Source organism: Anarrhichthys ocellatus, unplaced genomic scaffold, assembly GCF_004355925.1.
Source record: "Anarrhichthys ocellatus isolate YVR2014 unplaced genomic scaffold, GSC_Weel_1.0 scaffold34, whole genome shotgun sequence".
NCBI classification, from domain to species: domain Eukaryota; kingdom Metazoa; phylum Chordata; class Actinopteri; order Perciformes; family Anarhichadidae; genus Anarrhichthys; species Anarrhichthys ocellatus.
Genome location: NW_022280064.1, coordinates 1,862,798 through 1,879,874, shown reverse-complemented (window position 1 = coordinate 1,879,874; position 17,077 = coordinate 1,862,798). Strand labels below are relative to the sequence as shown.

At 42.0% G+C, this 17,077-nt stretch overlaps 2 protein-coding genes across 7 annotated transcripts in view; both read left to right on the top strand.

Moving 5' to 3' along the window:
* The window catches only part of evlb (Enah/Vasp-like b), a 45,151-nt gene extending 38,922 nt beyond the window's left edge, over positions 1-6,229 (top strand). For 4 of the 6 annotated variants that reach the window (XM_031865968.1, XM_031865966.1, XM_031865964.1 and 1 more), the window contains 10 exons: positions 61-127; positions 2,368-2,435; positions 2,662-2,924; positions 3,063-3,163; positions 3,368-3,407; positions 3,659-3,710; positions 4,046-4,103; positions 4,201-4,261; positions 4,409-4,466; positions 5,219-6,229. In XM_031865968.1, the coding sequence (XP_031721828.1) occupies positions 61-127; positions 2,368-2,435; positions 2,662-2,924; positions 3,063-3,163; positions 3,368-3,407; positions 3,659-3,710; positions 4,046-4,103; positions 4,201-4,261; positions 4,409-4,466; positions 5,219-5,256 (806 nt within the window). In that variant the 3' untranslated portion in view covers positions 5,257-6,229. The remainder of the gene's footprint in view (positions 1-60; positions 128-2,367; positions 2,436-2,661; positions 2,925-3,062; positions 3,164-3,367; positions 3,408-3,658; positions 3,711-4,045; positions 4,104-4,200; positions 4,262-4,408; positions 4,467-5,218) is intronic. The other 2 variants (XM_031865967.1, XM_031865965.1) reach the window with 1 other exon arrangement.
* A 1,476-nt stretch (positions 6,230-7,705) lies between these two features.
* Positions 7,706-14,079, top strand: yy1b (YY1 transcription factor b). Its single transcript, XM_031866264.1, has 5 exons — positions 7,706-8,482; positions 9,657-9,807; positions 10,775-10,835; positions 11,287-11,445; positions 12,923-14,079. The coding sequence occupies exons 1-5, from the start codon at positions 7,885-7,887 to the stop codon at positions 13,103-13,105; spliced, it is 1,152 nt and encodes a 383-aa protein (XP_031722124.1). The 5' UTR covers positions 7,706-7,884; the 3' UTR covers positions 13,106-14,079.
* Positions 14,080-17,077: the final 2,998 nt, after the last annotated feature.

Here is a 17,077-nt window from a genome sequence, read left to right as displayed (position 1 = left end):
TCTCTCTCTCTCTCTCTCTCTCTCTCTCTCTCTCTCTCTCTCTCTCTTTTGCATCTTTAGGTCCAGCTGTCCAGCGCCATGTCCAGAATGGACCAACCTCAGATGAGATGGAAGTTCAGAGAGCGAGGTAAAGTTTATTTACTGAAATGGTTGAACAATATTTAAATATATTTAAAGCCCCTGAAAATGCGGCTTCAAATCTTAAAGGAACACTCTCTATTAGCAGAAATAGAATATAAAATGTATAAGTATGTATATTCAGCTGAGCTGTTGTGTTTTCGTTTAGAATGAGCCGTTTATTAGCGGGTCCTCTTCAGTCCACCATGTTTCTACAGTATCCCAGAAGGGACAAACCAAAAAAACTAAAAAAAACACAAATACATAAAATCACTCATGTGTTGTTACCAAAGCTGTGGCAGAATAATGTGTTTTCATGTAGGACCCCATCGCTCATGACAAGAAGCTGGTTGAGACTCCTCTCTTTAAGTGACACTCCAAAAGACTGGGGGTTTTGGAAAAAGATTAAAGATTCTCAGCTATGTTTAGAGCTCCTCACCTGTGATGTGACGTTCACGGCCTGCTTCCAAAATGTTTACCGGTGAGACTCGCTGTGTATTAGTGAAGGTAAGATTACTCGTTCAGGACATTTAACTGAATTATCTCCAAACCAGCGGATGAACTTTAGATGAACTCAGTCCAAACCACTATAGTGGTTGAGATTATGGTCGAGAGCTTTGGCCCCGTGTGTCTGACAACCTGTCACACAGAATGAGAATGAACTCTAAAATATGCAGACAGCTGCCTTCAATGAATTGTATTCCAACTCTCTTTCATCCCTCTCTAATTCCCTCTTATCTGCCGGCCTCCCAGGACTAACTCACATGGGTAACAGTGAGATTTAAAAAAAAAATAGGGCTAAAACACACGTTTTTTTCTTCTGAATCATACTGGCAGATTAAATAATCCAAAAATAATGGATGAGCAGTATTGGAAATAATGCTTGAGGCAGTTTCCATGGCTTACGAAGCGGCCAGCATTTCCTCCACTGTGGTCACGGTTCTTCTCTCCCCCTCAGAGACACAAATAGGTCTGTTTTTAAACCTATTCCAGGTCTCTGCCTATTGGTTCATCCAAATGCCAGAGCTTAAGAGTACAAATATGACGGGAGTTACAGCTCCCTCTGATCCCATGTCTGCTAAACGGAACCTCTGGCACAAAGGGATTACGTCTGTGATTGTGAGGGGAGATTGTGTGCTTACGCGTGTGCATTTTTCGTGTATGTGTGTGTGTGTGTGTGTGTGTCAGGGGATGCAAATTAATTTGAGTGAGCTCTCTCCAGCGGCAGCAGGGTAGTGTTGCTCAGCAGCTCTGCTCCGAACTGCGCGCATTGCTGTCACGTCGAGAAGGCTGCTGGCTCAGCACTTCTGCACTCCAACACACAGCTGGAAAATTCCGCTTCTTCTCAATGAGCTGTCTCCCTTTTCTCTCTCTTTCTCTATTTCTCTCTCTCTCTCTCTCTCTCTTTCTCTCTCCTGAGTCGTGACACACATATGCTTTTCATATCAAAGACAGAGATTTGTGAGGAAAGATGGGGAAGGTTTGATGGGCCGGAGATGAAGGAGAGACAGCGATGTGGGTTTGGACAGACGAGGAAAAGGACGTTGGCTTCATGCTGCAACTGTGACGCGATGCCAAAAAAACACTTGAGTAGATGACTTAGTGTCGTGTTAAGTCTACAAGCTACACGTATCAAAGCTGCCTTCAGTGTGATGACAGCGTGGATGTCTAAAGAGAAGTCACAGCGTTAGGTGCGGGGCTCCGTTCATTCTAATGGAAGTTGCTCTGTGAATGAAGCAAAATAAGTTTGACTTCCGGGTATAAAATTTAGATTTAATAATCTTAAAGGTCTGCTCCATGTGTGAAGAGGCAACCATGTTAGCCATATCAACTTTACAAGAGGATAATGTGTCAGTGTTGTGTGGCCACAAAAGAAAATTAGAGAAATGAATGACTTTAAAAATGGTTTAAAGCAGCCGCTGATGAAGACCTAAGAAGAAGGATTGTATTTTGTCTCCTCTATCTGTATAAACTGGGGAAAAGAAACAGTAAAATTTGTGAACCGTCATCCTTGATATATTCAGTGCCGGTCCCAGCTTGTGCACAATAGGCCCTGCAGTAATTACTGCGTGTGAAGCCTTCTGAGGTTACTTGTCACTTTTATTTGGACCTGATGAAGTTTCTTGCTGCAGCTTTGAGGCAGCAGTTGGCTGCACTGTTCCTGCAGGATAGTAAAATGACAGAATCACGAATGTGACTTGACATTTGTGATGTTAAGTGACCGGCAGTGTTTCCTTCTTGTGTCTTTAGGCAGATGATGGAGCAGCAGCAGCAAATGCAGGCGCACATGGAGCGGGAGCTACGGTCGTCCAACTCAGGTACTCACATTAAGTGGAGACCCCCCCAGGTGAACAGGGAAACATTTAAAAAACAAACATGTTTGTGCCCGTAGTGTCTCGCCGTAAAGAGCACACGTCAACTGAAGTGTATATAATAAGACTCTTTGTATCGTCTACCATAAAATATACATTCTTAAGTGCGGATACATACCCTTGTAAACAGATTGAGTCTTCTCCATCTTCACATGTCACTCTTTCCCTCCAGGTTCTCCTTTCCAGGGCCACCCTGCGGTGCTCTCCGTGGCCCCCCCAGTAATACCTCCTCCAATGAACATGGGTGGCCCTCCTCCCCCTCCACCACCGCCGGGACCTCCACCGCCGGGACCTCCACCACCTTCAGCCGGGGCACCCCCGCCTCCGCTCCCACCTCCGCTTCCCATGGGTGGAGGGAGTGACGCAGACGAACCCCCCGCCCAGACGGGCCTCGCCGCGATGATCGCCGGAGCCAAACTGCGCCGCGTTCAAAGAGTGAGACACCAGTTTATCTTTGAGACTTCAGGCGGGCACGATGTAACTGGATTATCTCCAACAAACCTGGCTGACACTCTTGAATTGTTTACTATTTGTGCACACCAGAGAGTAACGTCACTCCTCTCCTTTCCCCAGCCCCAAGACGAAAGCTCTTCAGGCGCCAAAAACGATGCCAACCGCTCAAGTGGAGGAAGCGGAGGACTGATGGAGGAGATGAACGCTCTGTTGGCGCGAAGGTCAGAGCAATGAGTTGAGAAAACCACAAAAACAATTTGGCATCGACATCCTGCAGCTAAATTAGATGTAATCGGTCACTGAAGCCTTTAATCAACGGGTGGTTCAGGATTCATAAGTGATAATTATTATTATTACGCTCTTCAAAGCTGTAGACATTGGATGAAATGCCCTCTTCTTACTTGAGGATTCTTCTTTCCCCCCAGAAGGAAAGCAGCCTCAGAGAGGCCCGAGGATAGCCAAAATGTGAGTGAACAGAAAACAGTGATGTTTGCTATTCATGAAGCCGGTGTTCACTCTGTGATTTACAAAGATAATTGGGGTGATAATTGAGGCAGTTGTGATTGTGATTAGATGAGCATGATTACTGTTATTTTGATGTTTTATATGTATTGAGGAAAACAAACAAAGGATGAAGGAAAAGGAATATGAAAGAAACTGATGCTGTACTGACGATATGTAGTAATACATGAATTAATCCCTGTGTCTTCCTTTAGGACGACCCAAATTCTCCGTCACCCAGTACCCGGAGTGGACAGAATGCCACAGGTGGGGAAAACTGAGCACTATGTTTGGTGTATTTTCCATGGTTTGGGGTATCTCTTATAGTCTCAGAGGAAGTCAAACATATTGAAAAAGAAATATACACAGAGAAACACATCTGATGTAAGTGGAAGAAAGAGGCTGTTATATGTTTTACAGGTTGTATCTGTATATATCCACTGTACAGTGTGTATTTTGGAGGCTTGTGATTAGAGGATAGTGGTTATGATGCCTCTTGATACAATTAAAAGTTTCTTTAAAGATGATATGAAAGAAAATAAAACAGAGAAGAATACATTATGTGTGAATGTCAGTAAATCCTGGTTGTTCCTGTCGTCTAGATGGAGCAAAGAAGCCGTGGGACCGAGCTAACTCTGCAGACAGGTCAATGGCTTCGAGGTGAGAGCTGGAAGCAGCATTGGATGTGTCTGTGAGGCAGAACAACAGCAGGGAATCTGACAAAGAGTGATTCTTGTTTATTTGTTTTATCACGCAGGGTACGGCCCGCGGGGGGTGGCAGCGACGCAGACTCGTTAGACCTTGATAGAATGAAACAGGTAAAGAAAACACAGACAGACCACTTAACTGTCCAAAGTCAGTTGTTTTCCGAAAGTTAATTCAGATTCTTCTTATCGTGTACAAGGATTTCTACAGTAAATAAACACATGTGTGATGAACACTTATTGATCTATTTGCTTCATTAGGAAATCTTGGAAGAGGTGTTTCGTGAATTGCACAAAGTGAAGGATGAAATCATTGATGGTATGTTTAATTTTCTCTTGAAACACTTAATCAATCAACATTTAGGGACACTGTCTCTCCTCTGATTTATGTTAATGACTATTTAATTGGAAATCTCACCAGTTGGATGATGATCGTTTGGTAGTTATGTAGAGTTGTGACCACTAGGTTGCACTAGAGTCACAGAAACCTTAACATGGAAACTTAATATGTCAAAGCATACCACTACCACAAGCACTATTTTAAAACATGGATAGATTGTGTTTATGTCAATATTATTATTTCTTTAATGGTTAAAAATGTGTTAAATATCTTGCATTATAAGAATGTTTATCATATTGTGAGCGTGTGAATGGATAATGTTACTGAATTGATTGCACAAATATAATAAATAAAATGTATGGAGGTACTCTGTAAACATATTTATGGAGGGTACTCCGTAAACATATTTGTTTACTGACAACTTGATGGAGTAGCAGCAGGGGGCGGGGCTTAGTGAAGGGTCAATACCAAACCACCCTAATTACATCACTATGACATAATCGGGGTTACTTTTTAAACTTCGGAAATATCCCCCCAGAACTGGAGAAGATATTATACAAATGTTTTCACAGGATGTGTTTTGCTTCTGATGACTTAACTGTTGATGAAGTGCCCTTTTAATGAGTCACTCCAGGTCCCCACATAGGACAATGGAGGCAGAGTGTCGTGTTATGAGGGTTGTTAACAGGGCATTGTGAACCTAACGTTGTCCCTATGTTTTCTCTCTGCAGCCATTAGACATGAACTCAGTCGAATTAGCACGACATAATCTTTCACAGCCACTCCCCCGACATGAACCACCTTTTTGAACCATTGCCCCTGCAGCCGCCGCTGTGGCCCTGAGGAGGAGGAGGAGGAGAGAAGTCAGGAATGGAGGCCCAAACTGTGACATCTACTCACCCTGTTCAGCTGTGGTGTTGAAGCAACGCGGCAACGTTGCTGTGACACCTGAGACATGTCTGTGTAACATTTGGTTTGTTTGTTTGAATGGGGCTCACTCTCGCACTGATTCCTCTGATTTCCTCACATTTTCTGTTTCTGTTTGTTCGCCCGTTTTGCCCCTCTGTCCTCTGCCTGAAGAAAAATGGATAAAATTCATATGGTTTTATTTTTTTTGGTTAAAGCTTTTTATTATTATTACTATTACTATTATTACTACTATCATTTTCATTATTATTACTATCATTGTTATGATTGTCACTGTAATGTTGAAATGAGTAGTAGTGTAGTGAGTACAATGGTAATAATGAGGAAATGATCATGAGAATATGGTAGTAACTATAATGTCAATAATTATAACTGCACATCATTTTATGTTAGCCTTTTTTATTTTATATTGTTTGTTTTCATTTATTTTTGTTTTAGATACAGCTGCAAGCACATCCCCAAAAACGATGTCTCATCATTTAACCTGGAACATTTTTTTAAAGGTTTTTTATCCCTTTCGCCAACACGGCTATGTGTGGAACCACGGCAGAAAAATACAGGCTGTGACCTGAAACCGAGGGTGGAATAAACTTCTTTGGATATTGCAATCTTATAAACAAAAAAAAAAAATAAATAATACACCAGAGTATTTGTGATCATGTTGTTAATAAAATGTTTATTGGCTGCAAGGATATGGTGAAGTATTTTTCATTTTATTCTCTCCTTTTAATACAAAGTGCTTCCTGGTTGACAACAAAAAAAAGAAACGCACTAACTTTAAAAATGAATTCAAATAAAACTGTGAACGTCTTGGACTAATGAGGCTGTCTTGTTCCTTTTGTGTTTGTTCTGGTGCTATTTCGATGCCTGTCTTGTGATTTTGTCTGACTCCAATTTTTTTAAACACAAAAACATGTGCTTATTGAATAGATGCCATAGATTCAGGCTGGTGCAGCGGAAGAGAAGTGTGGGTAGTCTGAGCAGTTTTTGTGCAACCTTATTGTGTTATGCAAGTGCTGCACACAATCTAGGATGCTGTTAAAGTTTCCTGCAAAAATACATTCAAAAGATAAACCCAGATAATCAGTTAATGTATTGATTCATATATTTACTTGGTGTTCGAGAAAGTGATTGATATAAAATGTAATTCATTATAACATCAATTCATAAATTCAATCAAAGGGGTGTGTTCCTGATTTTTTTTTTAAATGCTAATTTCCTCAGCTTTCCATGTACATACTATATTTAGTAAGTTGAATAAAAGCTTAGCTGATGCAGCAATGGCAGAATTTGTCAGTTGAGGTCACAGAACTGATAATAAACGTTGAAAACTTTCATGAACTCGTGCTGGACTATCAAAAAAATCTAAATAAAAGCAGTTAAGATTAACCAATAAAACTACTATCAATCTGTCGTGGCCATTTGTCCAAACATAAATCAAAGGGCCACTGATGCACCGTGGGTTTGTGGTTTACTCAAAAGACTTCATTGTCCATACAGGATCGCTGTTTCTCATGATTTAATTAACAAAACAAGCAAGCAAGCAAACATAAGAACAAAGAAAATCCTATTGCTGCCTCTCCTGCTCTTGTAAAAAACCAGAGGCCCACCCCGGTGCGTGCTGGTCCTGTACCTATGCCCACAGTGTTACCCAATTCATGAACAAACGAACAAACCCCAAAACTATACTAAACATATAAAAGTATGCTAAACAACAATGACTATCAAAACAAAAAGCTATCTAAATATATATATTAAAAAATCTAACCTAAATAAGCAAAAATCTAGAATGATTAAACAATACTACTTATGGATAAAATAACTAAATACTAAGATCAAATAAATAGCTCCTACGCACATAACACTGTATCAAAAAAGACTAAATAAGCAACTTTTATTAAATGGATTTGGGATCTGGTCACGTGTGATGAACATTTGCTATTTTGGGAATTTTATTGACAAAATTGGAATATTTGAAAAAATAATATAAGAAAGCAAACGAAGCTTAATGATAGTTATTGCTCTAATTTGAAAAAAAACATCGATATAACAATTGGATAATATGTTCACGGCATTGACTATATTTATGTAATGTACCTCTTATCATATGCATTAAAAGAAATATGTTCAAATGAGTGCTTATGGGACAAATACATCAAAACCTCATGTCAACAAACCACTGCAATCAAGTTATCTCTGGGTTCACCAACATCTCGCGACGTTTCAGTATTGGAGAGCATAGTGCTCGACGAGAACGAGAAGTGGCGTGGGACGGAGCGAAGAGAGTTGTTATCGAGGAAGAGGGAGAACAGACAGAGGCAGGAGCAGAGCTGGGGGTGTGTGTGTGATATAGAGAGAGAGAGAGAGAGAGAGAGAGAGAGAGAGAGAGAGAGAGAGAGTGTGTTTTTGAGGTCCAAAAAAAGGAGCACAACACGGCGTGAATGAGAGAGGCAAGCTGGCGGACTTCAATATGGCATCCGGAGATACGCTGTACATCGAGACAGACGGCTCGGAGATGCCGGCCGAGATCGTGGAGCTCCACGAGATAGAGGTGGAAACGATACCCGTGGAGACTATCGAGACCACGGTGGTTGGTGGGGACGACGACGACGACGACGATGATGAAGACGATGAAGATGATGAAGACGACGACGGGCAGCCCATGATCGCGCTCCAGCCGTTGGTCACGGACGACCCTAACTTGATCCACCACCACCACCACCATCACCACCACCAGGAGGTGATCCTGGTCCAGACCCGGGAGGAGGTGGTCGGTGGGGATGACTCGGACATGCACACGGACGGCGGGAGCGGGTTCGAGGACCAGATCCTCATCCCGGTACCGGCTCCCGGGGTGGAGGACGAGTACATCGAACAGACTCTGGTGACCGTGGCGGGGAAAAGCTCCGTGGGTCGGATGAGACGGGGAGGCGGCGGCACTGGGGGCAAGAAAGCGGGCAAAAAGAGCTACTTAAGCGGCGCGGAGGCCGGCGGGAGAAAATGGGAACAGAAGCAGGTGCAAATAAAGACACTGGAGGGGGAGTTCTCTGTTACGATGTGGGCATCGGGTGAGTAAACGTTAGCCTGTCTGTCTGTCATGCTGTCTGTTGATAGCCGTTACATGAGGCCTCGCTGCCAGGGCGTTGTCCTGCTGCACCAGACTAGTTCCTGGAGTGCTAGTGCGCACTGCCGCAAAAAGCGACAAATATTGCATTTTTTCTCCACGAAACACCGTCGTGTCGTATGGAAATGTTTTTGTTTTGAAGGGAGGCCATGTTTTAAGTGTTGCTGGGCGCCGCCATATTCCCCTAGACTAGTAAGTATGGCGGCGGCCCCCGAAAAAATGGCGATAGTCGCGGCCAGGCAGAGATGGCGGCGGTGCTAAGGGGGGAGGAGGGAGAGTAGAGAGAGAGTAGAGAGCTCGAGACAGCTGGGGTTTGAATATCTGCAGGCCGCAAAACTACTGTGGCGCACGTGCTTTGCTCAACTGCAACTAGATGATCGTGTGTATGTGTGGAGGTTTAACACGCGTGGAAATGTGAGTCTAGTACTTTATTAGCCAGTAGATCGATTAGCAGTTAGCTCTGGTTGTTGCTGTTGGTGGTGGTTCACGAGACAGCTAACTACTGCCTCTGTGCAGAAGTGGTGGTACTGCGTGTGCAGTGTGATATTAGCCCATCAATTTAGGATATTCTACAGGTTACCCATTTAGTTTCACAACCAGAGTATGGTTGACGCTTTGCTTTATATTGTTTTTAAGGGTCACAGCAGCTATTTGTCTGTGTTTTCAGTGCACTCTGAAGGGTGGATTAAAGTAGGATTCAGTAGTTTAGCTTCTTTTACACACATGTCTTAATTAGAGGAGGCCATTCGTTTTTGTGCTTGCATAAATGTATATATATATATGTGCAGTTCAGGCTTTAGATTAATGTGCACACCATAGTCTGTTCTTTTCTGCACTATTTATTATAATAATGTTGCTGAAAATATTATGATTTATATATTTGTTTCCCTTATGGGTTGTAGCTCATTGTTGTTTTTACTCTGCACGTTTGTCATATTAACATTAGCATTTATTTTAACATGTTTACAGTATAATTTGCAAAGTTAATACCTGCAAACTGATGTGCAGTATGGAGTGAATGTCACGTGTTTGCACCCCCTCCCCTCAGGCGTGTTTTTAGGGAAGCACCACTGTGTTATCCTTTCAGTCTCTGTAATGTGTTCCTAATGACCGTACAGACATCGACCACGAGTCGGTGGTGGAGGAGCAGATCGTTGGGGAGAACTCTCCTCCGGACTACTCGGAGTACATGACGGGGAAGAAGCTGCCCCCTGGTGGTATCCCGGGGATCGACCTCTCAGACCCCAAACAGCTGGCCGAGTTCGCCAGGTGTGTGTGTGTGTGTGTGTGGTGGGGGGTGGGGGGGGGCAATAATATAAACACACCTGTTGTGGATAAATATGCAAAAGGTTAAATGTAGTATGAGATAAACATGGCTGTGTTCTTCTACACAACTATCAGATATTCTGTTTTTTATTTCTTTTGTATTTATTAGAATTTGTCTTCTTTTATTCTCTCTCAAAATTGAAGATTTAAAGTGTTTATTTGTCACAAATCAAGCTATGTGTTCAGTTTAAATGCAGGATAACTAAATATAAAGAAAATATAATTCTATATAATAATAGAAATAAGGGAAAGAGCAAAGCTTTGAAGGCATTTTTCTGTGTCTGCAGATATTTATTCATGTTAATCCAAAAGCTTTGAGCAAGCTCTGTGTATGGCATTTATTGAGCAGGAGTATACCACTGTAACGGGCTGAAATAGACCAGAAGAAAGTATTTTTTTATATATATCTATATATATAGATATATAGATAGACCATAACAAAAAGAACTGTAGTGCTGCTGCCCAAAATTGTCAGGTTGTGTTTTGGATGTGTAAAATGACACCCACTGTAGTTCACAGAAGTATTTATTATTCATCCAGTTATGTTGTCATCTAATCACGCAGCCTGTAAAATGTCAGCTGCATGGTTAGCGGGCTTGTTTTGTGGAGAGACCAGTGAATGTTTATAGTATTTATTATGAAATCATTTACCACAATAACTTCAGAGTCTTCTCACTGTTCACTTTTCTGTAAACATGTTTCCTCTCGAGGGGAAAAGTCAAGTGAGGATGTTTCCGCTGTCGCAGATGGCCTCTAACTGCTACTGGTTACTGATTAACTAAAACACATCAGCAAGCATTAAAACTGGACTAGAGGATAACACGGGCGCTTGTCTAGAAAGATATGGCTTTGTCTGTTTTTGTTTGTTTAAAATCTAAAACCATGTCCTTTTTTATTTTTCCTAAATCAGGATGAAGCCCAGGAAAGTGAAAGAGGACGACGCTCCCCGGACGATAGCCTGCCCTCATAAAGTGAGTCTAATGACGTTGTTCCCACCACAAAACAGAGCTCATAGCTCCTGATGGGTTTAATAGTCTGGCACTGTTGCTTTCTGGGTAATTGAACATTCCTGTAAAGGTTATTTAAAAGTGAAGAAAGCACTCAAGTATATTGATTTGTATGTACTTGCAAGAGCAATCAAACCTTATCTGAACTACATGTTTTGCTAATGTAAAGGATTATTCACTGTGTTAGCGGGGAGCTGATCACAGAGCAATTTCAGGGGAGAATAGTCGCAGCTCCACTTCTTTTCAGGATTAAAGGAAATCAAACGCAATGCTGGGGCCACTTGACATTTATACACAAGGAAGCAAAAACCCTTTTAGTGCACCACTTTACAGATCTGCTGCATATAACCTGACATTATCTGCTTGTCTGTGCCGTGTGTTAACTCTTTGTGTCGGCCCTTTCTTTTGTCTCCAGGGCTGCACAAAGATGTTCAGGGATAACTCGGCCATGAGGAAGCATCTCCACACCCACGGACCCCGCGTGCACGTCTGCGCCGAGTGCGGCAAGGCGTTCGTCGAGAGCTCCAAACTCAAACGTCACCAACTCGTTCACACGGGGGAGAAACCCTTCCAGGTTAGCATCTGGACTAACTTTACACCCCCACACGCGCAGATTCACTCGCACTATTTTTACATTTTAAGCACATAAGCCTATCAGAGTTTTAAGTCAAAATTCAAGCGAAGGAGAAAGGGATGATAAGTCATGTCACCCACCGAGCTCCAGAGGTGGGAATCTTCTCTTCATTACGATGCAACGACTCTCGTTGCGTCTCGATGTATTGCGTCCTCGGCTTTCTATATTACTGCACATGGTATCTTTTTCAAGAATTAACATAAGCAGTCAGATAAATGTGCTTTCAAAAATAATGCTATAATATAAAAAGCTGCATCTTTTCAATACCAGTATCTGTGTTAGCCACCTCACTAAATAAACATTACACAAACAAAACATGAATCCTTCTGCAGTGCTTCTAAAGCCGGCTGTAATCTACCAAAAAAGGTTTCCACATAAACTAGTTTACTTCAGTTACTCTTCCTTACTCGTAGCTCTTCTACTCCCGACAGAACCCCACGGTTGTATTTCAGCCTGCATGCACATTTTCTTCCAGTTCAACAATTTTGAATCAGAGCCGTTAATATCGGTGTCGAGAGCAACCGGTCAGCGGAGTGGCGTCTCGGCTCTGTGCACACGGAGTCCTCAGAGAAACACAATACGGAGCCAGTGAGCGTTGATGCATTTAATAAAATGTAAGCGTATCTGCTCTGTGACATGCACGACATGCACTTTTCAGTGGGGATTGGCCGCTACTTTATATAATTCCTGACATATTTCAATCACATTTGTATGTTTTCGCTGGTATTGTTGACATGTTGATGAGTCTTTTTCCATTGAGCGTTTACTGCACCTGTCGAACTTCCTGTTCCTGCACATATGCAGTTTACAGTAATAATGTTGGCGTCATGAGTTGGTTGAAGACATCTGACACATAACTTATAATATTTCTGTATTATGCATTTGATGGCTACATATATAATATTAGCATCCTCACCATCTAACGTAATAACTCTGTTTGGCTGCTTAGTTTTATTGTTTGCATTACAAAACATGAGAAAAGGCTGTTGGAATGAACACTAATCTATGTGTTTGTCATACATAAATGTATTAGAGAGAGAGAGAGATTATATAACGTTATTATTCAACGTTGGGTAGCTACTGTAGGTGTAGTAAGTTAGTTAACCGGACATTTAAACACTTGCAGCTTACATAAGAGCAGCTAAACACACTGTTCAAGTCCGTTCCTTAGGTCTTTCTTGTGTCTTTGGTTTTGGGAATATTAAGAAATACACAAAACTTGCAAACTTTTGAAGTGCAGAGTGTCATTCTCACAACTCCGCTTCACCATGAGGGGAAATCCAAAGCTCGGCAGGCCCGCCGTGATTGGACAATCAGTGTTTCGGGGGAGGTGTAACGAATAGTCAAATTGGATGTCACGCACTGCGTGATCAACGTAAAGACTGACAACCCCCCCCCCCCCTCTCGTTTCTTCTAGTGCACCTTTGAAGGCTGCGGGAAACGGTTCTCTCTGGACTTCAACCTGCGCACACACGTGCGGATCCACACTGGAGACCGACCCTACGTCTGCCCTTTCGACGGCTGCAATAAGAAGTTCGCGCAGTCGACCAATCTCAAGTCTCACATTCTCACACATGCCAAAGCCAAAAATAACCAATGAGAACCCATCCACCAGCGTCAAGAAGACAAGAGAAAGAAAGGGAGAAAAAAAAAAAAAAAAAAAAAAAAAAAAAAGAAGCATCCCAGCCGCACACCTGAAACCTCTTTTGAGGACCGGAATGAAAAGCTCGAGACTTATTGATTTATATGGAAAAATCTGACAGATTTAAAAGACTAAAAAACACTGAAATTCAGCTAGTTTTCCTGCGTCCCCTTTCTCCTGCGGTCACATCGGATGAGGAACTCAGTGACTATTCCCCAAAGCCCCGGCCAGCACAGTCCCCCCCCTTCTCCAGTGGCACTCAGCTGCCAGAAGATGGAACTCGTGGACAAACATCAGAGACTTATTTTTACCAGAGCGAGCGGAGAAGCAGCCGTCTATTAGTATTTTTATTTTCTCACATAGCTTTTATTTTCCCACGAGCGTGCATATTGTACACTTGTCTCAGGCTATGTTTAGTAAAATTGTGATTTATTTTTTTCTTCCCTCGTGCATAATGAGATCGTACCGCTGATACTAAAAGGCTCCGGCCTTTTCTGACCCGTTTCCACATGTATGAGAAGTTTAAAAACAGCTGTATGTTTGCATCTCCATACCCTCTTTGGTTGTATTTTTCTCTAACCACAAAATAACCGTGTATACTTGTATTGTATGGCTGTATTGAAATTACGTAGACATAGATAGAGGTGTGATTTAAAGTGTTAACCGATTAAACTTTTAGTCATGAGTTGCTTTCTATTTTCTATGAACTGTCTTTACACAGATGAATGAGTAATGTGTTACGAGTTACTCAGAGCGAGTCTCGGTTACAATATCCGGAGCGTACATTGAATCGACTGCGAGACCATCACGTTTTCTTTTTGTTGGAATGTAATGTACAGATGTTAACCATAAACTTCCTTCTGTTGATATTTACACACATGTATCTCAACTGCCCACAATAAAATGGCTCATTCCAACCCTGTCGAAATACACCAACGCTTTTATTAAGTGCATCTTTTTTGATTGATTTGTTATCAATACATTCCTTTCTTGTTATGATTGTACATCTAAAATTACTGTTTTGGCACATTTTAGCCCATTTAATACAATATTAGGGTTATCATTCAGAGCTGAAACAATAGGTTTATTAATCAATTAGTTGATTAAGAAGGTTAATTAGCAAATCTTTTAATCTATAATTGTGTATTTGCCACTATCACCCCCAGTGCTTAGTCATGGGGGGGTTTGAGTGTAAATTTAAGTACGGTCGAGACTTTGAATGTGATGTTTCCACACAAACAAAGTAATATTTTATAGCGGCCATCGGTGTGTGACGATCAAGACCTGCTTGGGACGAGAACATTCAGTAACCTGCCCACTTTTTAAAGTGACATGCTGTCAGATCCTTTTCACAACACCCAGATAGATGTTTCCCTTTGCCCCACATTCATACACCGTTAAAGTTAATGTCACCAGTGGTGGAAAGTACATTTACTCAGTAAAGTACATCGGTATAACTATGTGATACTTGAGTATTATGTTCATTTATACCCCTGCTCACTATATTTCTGAGGGAAACGCATTTATTTCCCTCAGAAATATGTTACTCGTTGCTTTGCAGATTACAAAGAGAAGATCTTATGAATTATTATAGATTATTATGCTCAGTATATACAGCAGTTAAAATGATCTCCACCTCCAGCAGGTCAGCTCCAACATTAAAGTACTGCTGACAATGCGTCAGTACTAATCATCCCATCATTTAGTAATGTAACACAGACAGGAGCCGTTCTGCTCAGTGAGTGCTTTTATTTTTAATACTCGATAAAACATATGCACGTTTACATCAGTGTATCTCTTTTATGCAGGACCACATTAGTCTCAATTATTTTGATTAGTAAACACGTCCCATGCTTCCCAACGTGTATTCTTGATATATAATAGTATCTCTCTTCTTATTTTAACTTTCATAAAGCTGCATCAGCTCGGTGGGATTTCCTTACTTCCTCCTCCGGTCTGCACTTGCAGCTTTTGAGTTTCCACATAAGTCCATTCCCTTTTCTGCTGAGCCAGCGGGATTAGCACAACTGTCGACCTCAGCGTCCTGCTAAGATCCTGCTCTTTGGCCTGATCCTGGTCTCTCCACTGCAGACTCCAGACCAGCTCCTACTGCCCCCTTCTGGTACTAAACAGTGGTGACCGGGTGGCGGTGCTATCCATGGTGCTGATCCCAAAAGGGTTGGATACAGCAATGACATCAAGCCTCTCTCTTTCTCTGTGTGTGTGTGTGTGTGTGTGTGTGTGTGTGTGTGTGAGTGTGAGGTTTGTGTCTGAAGAGTTCTCTTTTGAGTCTTTGTTTCCTGTTTGTCACGTTAACGATCCAAGAGGAGCAGGAAAAACCAAAGGGAGCTGTGTTGCTTTGTGTTTCTGATGAGGAAATGAATTGATCGAGCTCCAGTGCATTCTTGATGTCTTATTGGCAATTTTTTAAAGATGTGCTGCTTGAAATTCAGAACCAGGCGCACTTTTCCTCTACCTGAGACCAACCCTGTGATTGGGAGAGAGAGTCACATTATATGTAAAGGCTGATTCAGGCATGATTCCACTTGAGGGTCTCTGTCTGTGTGTTTTTTTATACTAAGGGAGCATTTATCCATGAGATTGGTTGTTTTGATTGACAAAGGCATGGGAGAGTAAACGTGCTACTTGTTATGCAGCTGAAGTCTGTCAAGCCTCCAACACCTGCTCTCTTTCAGATGCTTATTTCATTATGGCTTCTCTCTCCCAGGAGTCAAGCCACTTTTTATTTGTGTCTTCCTGTTTTTAATTCCGTGCTGCATGTTCACCTGGATGTGATTCTCTCTCTCTCTCTCTCTCTCTCTCTCTCTCTGCTTCGGTAAGATCTGAGCTTATTTTGCAGCCGAAAGTGTGATTGCACCTACAATCTCAACGCCCAGATATTCTTTCATTAGATTGTTCCTGTCGCTCTCTGTGTTGCACTGGCAGCAAGCAAACAAAGGTGTTTTTTTTTTTGTATCACTCCGAAGCATAGCAGGCGGCCTCAGCAGCGAGATATACCCACATTTCTTACCGCCGCACTAAACCCCTTCATCTGTGAGTGGAGACTAAATCAGGAAATCCACACAGATCAACCCTCAGCCCTCTGTGCTTTATTATTTATTCTACATTTCTTAATAACACCTCTGCCAAGGATCTTTCTCTCACTTGTGCTCTCCTTGTCAAGAGCTGGATTTCATATTCGATGTATATAAATCTTGAGACAAACAACCACCTGTGTAAACATCAAACTATCTTTATCGACAGAGTAAACTCTATTCTGCGATTACGAAATTGTACAAAAAGGACTCCTTTGTAGATACACCTTCCTCTACATCCTTGGTTACATATAGTGAAAGCCCATCAGTGGCTGTTATGTTTAACTCCTCCATTGCTCCATCACACGGCCAATTTCATGCCAAGGCATGCAGAACAAAATAACTCAATTCCATCCAATCTGTAGGTCTGTAACTTAAATCTGTTCTAGACCCGTTTAAATCTCTTGAAGTGCCTATTTTTTTTTTTTTTTTTTTTTTTTTTTTTTGCAGTGGGCACAGCGAGAGATGCTATTTCCAAGCAGAAAATATGTTGCCAAGGTAACAGAGGAGAGAGTGAGAGTATGTGTGTGTGAGAGAGAGAGAGAGAGAGAGAGAGAGAGATACCCCCTGAATACCAGGACGTAGAGCACAACGCTCCACCCTGTCGGCATCGCTACAGCAGATTCTCAGCCCGTGTTCAACACCCGTTACATCTGCAGGCCGACTTTGAACGCTTTAAATGTCAAGACTGTTGGGTTCTTATTTTTGTCTTTATTTGTCGAAGTGTCACAGCCGATAACAGCATAGGCTGTAATTTATCTCTCTGCATCTCAGCCTCTTTTCACCTCTGTTCTCCTTATCAGCTCTCTCTCTCTCTCTCTCTCTCTCTCTCTCT

Excerpts from the sequence above, each read along its gene's own strand:
- yy1b (XM_031866264.1), top strand. The coding sequence starts at position 7,885 with ATGGCATCCGGAGATACGCTGTACATCGAGACAGACGGCTCGGAGATG. Across the intron at positions 10,836-11,286 it reads CGATAGCCTGCCCTCATAAA|GGCTGCACAAAGATGTTCAG; the intron begins GTGAGTCTAATG and ends TTTTGTCTCCAG. Across the intron at positions 11,446-12,922 it reads CGGGGGAGAAACCCTTCCAG|TGCACCTTTGAAGGCTGCGG; the intron begins GTTAGCATCTGG and ends CGTTTCTTCTAG.